This window comes from Myotis brandtii, unplaced genomic scaffold, assembly GCF_000412655.1.
Source record: "Myotis brandtii unplaced genomic scaffold, ASM41265v1 scaffold71, whole genome shotgun sequence".
Classification (NCBI taxonomy): Eukaryota; Metazoa; Chordata; class Mammalia; order Chiroptera; family Vespertilionidae; genus Myotis; species Myotis brandtii.
Window position 1 is genome coordinate 1935801 of NW_005370787.1, and position 6000 is coordinate 1941800.

A 6000-nucleotide genomic window follows, 5' to 3' on the forward strand; every position below is an offset into this window, starting at 1 on the left:
GGTAATTTTGGTGCTATGGTTTTTAGTCCACAGATCTTCATGTCTTGTGTTTTCACTATGAACTCTATTTCTAATATATTTTAAGTGTTTTTCTTTTATTCATTTAATGTTCTAGACCCTGAATCCATGATGGTTTAAAACTAAAATTGAGTCCCCTGTTTTCACTGTTTGTCATTTGCCAGGTGTGTCTTTGATTGTCTTTTAATATCAAACTAGGTGTATCTTCTGTTACTGGCATGTAGTTAGGCTTAGCTCTGAGATTTAATCTTAGCCCTTTTTTAAAAAAGATGAGTTTAGCCCATTTACATTTATTGAGATTATAGTTCTGTTCTATCTTAGTTCTGTCATGTTATACTTTCAGTTTTTAGTGTTCTGGGTTTTGTTTTTAGCTTTTTAATTTGTAGCCTGAAAAAAAATTTTTCTCATTGTATTATGTATGTTCTTTTCATTTCTGTTAGGAATACTTTAGTTCTTTTTTATGATTTGACTCCCCTGATAAACATATCTTCCCTTTCTTAGTTTTCCACCAAATTTTAGTTGTTTAAATAGTTTTCCTTTTGTTTACCTTCAAATCTTTAAAAAATACTTAAATCTCTGATATTTTACAGATGCTGTTACTTCTTTTTTGTTATTATTATAAAAGGTCCTGCCCTGGCCAGGGTAGAGAGATAGCTCAGTTGGTTGTAGGGTTGTCCTGAACACCAAAATCATTGTGGGGTTCAATTCCCGGTTAGGGCACATACCTAGGTTGCAGGTTCAATTCCTGGTTAAGGTGCTTACAGGAGGCAACCAATCGATGTTTCTCTCTCACATTGATGTTTTTCTTTCTTTATAAAAATCAGTGAACATATCCTTGGGTGAGAATTTAAAAAAAAAAAAAGGTCCTGCTACTGACCTTTGAATTAAATGACTTTTTCCTAGACATATATATATTTATGGATAATGTGGCTATGTCATTATTTCAGGCTAAAGAGAATTCTCTCTGCTTAACATGGAAGCTCGTTTGATTCAGAAAAAGAATGTGTGTGTATGCCCTTATGCAAGAGAAAAATTGAGAATGTATATTCATTTAGCCTGCACTCCTCTCTAGCTGCAGAGATGGGCAGTTACAATGCTACTTGCATTTATTTATTTATTTATTTTTAATATATTTTTATTGATTTCAGAGAGAGGAAGGGAGAGGGAGAGAGAGATAGAAATATCAATGATGAGAGATAATCATTGATCAGCTGCCTCCTGCACGCCCCCTACTGGGGATCGAGCCTGCAACCCAGGCACATGCCCTGACCAGGAATCAAACAGTAACCTCCTGGTTCTAGGTTGTTGCTCAACCACTGAGCCACGCTGGCCAGGCACTACTTGGGTTTTAGAACCTCACTTCTCCTTGGACCTAACCAGTATGTCTGCTTCAGGGAAAGATGGTGATTCTATATGGTTCCTTGTTGACACATCTTAGAGTTTGCCAGTGGGTTGTAGAACTGTGCTCTTCCATGATTGCTGAGATCTGTTCCCATAGGGACCCTCTCTCTGTCTTGTCACAGCCCCATCAGATTCGGTTGCATATGGCAGCTCTTCCAAGTATTTTGCCATTTGGGATTTCAGGTGACTCCTGATTTCATCAAAGATGGGATTTTTCTTTAATTTCATATCCTTGCTGTTTAGGGTGATTTCTAAGAGGAAAAGGGGAAAGAAAATCTATTTCCATTATCTTAAAAGCAGACATCCCCTCTAACCCTCTTTAACTTTGACAACACACATGCCAATATGTACACCAAAAAGTTAGACCTGCCTTAAAGATTAGTTTGAGAGTTACTGGCTTTGAACTTGGGCCATACAGTTCAGGGAGAATGAACTGACAGAGTTTTAACCAGAATTCAACATAATGAATAATGGCTTATGAGTATAATGTAAAAAAAAAGGCTCTCCATTACCTATGCAAGGGAACTCCCCCCTCTCTTTTTAATCCTCACTCGAGGGCTTGTCTATTGACCTTAGAGAGAGAGAATAAGGGAGAGAGAAAAAGGGAAAAAAACAGCAGTGGGTTGCCTCCCTTACATGACCCAACCAGTGATCAAACCCACAACCTTTTTAGTGTACGGGACAACGCTCCAACCAAGCCAGCCATCAGCTGTGGTCATGCAGGGGACCTTTTATTGCCGTTGCATTTAGTAAGACCTAATTCCATGATGGTGGCTTTATTGACAATTTAGAGTTTAACATTCAACCTATATTAATAGGTTTATATTAAATAGTTTTAATATAAACCTATTAATAGTTTTAATAGTGAGTGCACATACCTATATTAATAGTTTCAACCTATATTAATGAAATTATAATGATATAAACCCAAGAGAAGGAAGGGGAGAGCGACAAGAAACCAACACGCATTGTCTTCTTTAGCCTTCACACATTGTTCTGAGTTGGCATTATCCCTTTTTGACAAAGGGTGAAATTAAGGCAGAAGAGCCTACGTAACTGTTCAAAGTCACTAGTTAGTACTCCAATTTCTGTAATCTTTAAACTACCTTTCTGCCTCCCCGGTTACCACATTCACTGCGTTAACGGTATCTCCACTATGACTCTGGGATTCTGTAAAGATAATATCAAGAGATCCACAAAAGGGCCTCGCAGATGTTTTGTTTCTTCATTCGATCTGGGTGATGCTGCTGCTGTCCATGGACTAAGGGGCCACTTCTCTGAGCAGCATCATAACCACACCCAACACTTAACTCGGGGTGTTTTCAGCCTGCAGTTTGTAGCCATTAATTAGTTCCTGTGAGGTAAGTCATTGTCTCATTTCACAGATGAAGCAGCCAGTATGGGTAGGGGTTCAGTGATTTTTCCCAGATCAGCAGTGAGTTCCAGAATAGAAAGCTGAGATTGTCCTCTCCAAAGGGTTAGCCCAGGGGTGGGCAAACTTTTTGACTCGAGGGCCACAATGGGTTCTTAAACTGGACCAGAGGGCCGGAACAAAAGCATGGATGGAGTGTTTGTGTGAACTAATATAAATTCAAAGTAAACATCATTACATAAAAGGGTACGGTCTTTTTTTTTTTTTTAGTTTTATTCATTTCAAACGGGCCGGATCTGGCCCGCGGGCCGTAGTTTGCCCACGGCTGGGTTAGCCTATACACGAGCACCCTGCTAACAAGTGTTCGGTCATCTCAACTACCTTCATAACCCGCACTGTGAAAAAGATGCCTTCTCACACCTCTGCTGTTAGGCAGAGTGTATGATGAAACTTGGCAACAGATGAGAAAAAGATAGGTCAAATCAAGGATTTTATACACAGGAAGCATGTTTTCAGTATTCAGTTTCAAGTATTTCAGACCATGAAGCTAAGACCATTTTAGTGAAAAGTTGCTAATAATAACATAGAGAAACATTGATTTGTTGTTCCACTTATTTATGCATTCATTGGTTGATTCTTGTATGTGCCCTGCCCAGGAATCAAACTGTAACCTTGGTGTATCGGGATGATGCTCTAACCAACTGAGTTACCCAGCCAGGGCAATAATAACATATTCTTTATTTAAAAAGTTACATTAAGAGGGTTATGGAGAAAGTAACTGGCTTATTTGTGAAGGACTATCAAGCAGTAGAAAACAAAATCAATTTCCATTTGTTCTCTTGGCTGTTTTTAATTTCACCAAGAAATAGGTTTTTTGGAGTACATCCTATATAATAAAAGGCTAATATGCAAGTCGACCAAACAGTAGAACGCCCAGTTGCTATGACATGCACTGACCACCGGGGGCAGACACTCAACACAGGAGTTGCCCCCTGGTGGTCAGTGCACTCCCACAGGGGGAGTGCTGCTCAGCCAGAAGCTGGGCTCACGGTGCAGTGGCGGTGGCGGAAGCCTCTCCCGCCTCCGAGGCAGTTGGACTTCCCCCAAGGGCTCCTGGACTGCGAGAGGGTGCAGGCCAGGCTGAGGGACCCCTCTGAGTGCACGATTTTTGTGCACCGGGCCTCTAGTAAAATATAATCACACAAAATATGGTTATCTTTAAAAAGTGGAGGAGGGAGGTAGTATAAATTAGCTCCCAAAACAGGTCTTATTTTTAAATACTTACATTGTAATCAAAATAGCCTCAGATTTCACCCAGTGGGATCCAAGCATTACTGAAGGATTTATTATTTCTCTCCTAAGTGAAAATATATAGTTATTTCAGATGCAGTCCTGTTTCTGAGATAGGAAGTATGTAAGCAGCAAGAGAAAAAGTACACTTTAATATAAGGTGGCTCTCTCAGCACTTTTCATTTCTGTATGTGAAGTTCATTGTCTCCTATGATAACTTTGTTGACAGCAACCACAAATATCTTAGGAGCCAGGTCTTATAAAATAGATCCGGGATCGTATGACTAAGAGACCCAGCTCATGACACGTGTTAGCCTCAGATAGATGGCACATTTTCTGTTTTAAAGACTCAGACAAAACTTTCCACATTCGTCTTATGGGGGGAAAAATTACATTTGAAGTCCTTTTTCACCCAAACACATTTTGAGATAAGAGCTCACAAGCCTTGACATTCTTTCATTTTGTTATGCGCATCTGTCAAGGCACTGAGATACGATACAGCTGCTAAAAACTGATGATTGTGGAACAGAGAGCCCTGACAGCATTTCATTTCCTTTATGTTCTGATTATACATTTATCAGAAAACCTGTATCTCTCCTAGTTCAGCTAGAAATTGGTAGAATTCAAGAAGTCAAAGGCTTGGCAAAGAACCGTCCTATTATTTGGTATCATCTTGCATTTGAGAGAAGTTGCCTGGTTGCGTCATTGTTAAAGCTTTTGCTTCTCTTTTCATTATCGTGTCCCACTATCCACAGATCACATTTCTATGGCCCCTATAACTACCTTGCCGCACAAATTAAACGCTGGGATATTTCATACATATACGCCAGCGCTTCAATAGTTGTCAATCAGAGTTTATAAAATACAGGGATTACAACCTGATATTAACATCCAGATCTATTGTGCTCATTTTATGTGTGAAAATGAGAAACCCTCGTGCAGACGCTAGATTTCCCAGCCTCTTTGTCACCCTGTTTTTAATTTATCTCCAGGTTTTGAGTCAGTAAAATGACTTTGCTTATCAATTTAATGTAGTGATAAAACATATCTGTGGATCGGAATGATCAGAACTAGTAAGTGGATCTATAGGTTGTTTGGCATTTAAGCCCAGCCCTACCGAGGGTTTTAATGGGGCTTACTTTATTGAATAAAAGCATCCCTGTATTTTTTTTAACTGTGCCTTTGTGAGTTATATGATTTGCTTCACATGAAGAAGTGGACATAGAAATGCATTGCCCCATGTGCTCTCATGCCTCTTTTTTTATTACAGGTCTACTTCAAAAGGAATTATCCAGATGTTACTCAGAATGGCCATATGGTTGTGAATGCTTCCAATGGACAGCCCTTCACTATTTTTGAGACAGCACTGTGATTCTACGATGTCAAGTCTATTCTGAAGGCATTTCTCCAATAGTTTTGCACTGTCTGAACTACACTTTTTTTTACACTAGCAACAAATATTTACACATACCAGATGTTAGTTTATTTGGATTTTTTCCTCCAATTTCACTCAATGATTTCAAACTCTAACAAAATTACTTATTATTTTTATTTATATTTATATTATAGTATTTTTTTATCTTATCCAAATCAGAAGTGCAGGCCACCAATAAAAGCTGTCTATCAGGTCTTGTGCCTTAAGAGACTCAGAGCCAAAGCTCATTTTGTGAAGTATGAGACAAAGTTGCTAAAAGATTTTTTTTTTTTTACTACCACCCAAACTACATATTACATTGCAGTTATATCAGGGATTCTATTTACTTGAAAACTGTGTGAAGTTGCCATTTTGTCTTTAACATACCAAGGATCCGTTCTTCCACCCCCCCACCCCCACAGGTCTCTGGCTAAAGTAGTACAGATAAAACCAATAGGAAAAGCAAAACATATACATATACATAGTAGGGGGGGGGGGGGGAGTT

General features: G+C 39.0%; 1 protein-coding gene across 1 annotated transcript in view; it reads left to right on the forward strand.

The window, feature by feature from the left end:
* The window catches only part of ABCC4 (ATP-binding cassette, sub-family C (CFTR/MRP), member 4), a 202891-nt gene extending 197084 nt beyond the window's left edge, over positions 1-5807 (forward strand). Inside the window, exon 31 of the mRNA XM_005882401.1 lies at positions 5352-5807. Coding sequence (XP_005882463.1) covers positions 5352-5453 — 102 coding nt within the window. The 3' untranslated portion in view covers positions 5454-5807. The remainder of the gene's footprint in view (positions 1-5351) is intronic.
* The last annotated feature ends 193 nt before the right edge of the window (positions 5808-6000 follow it).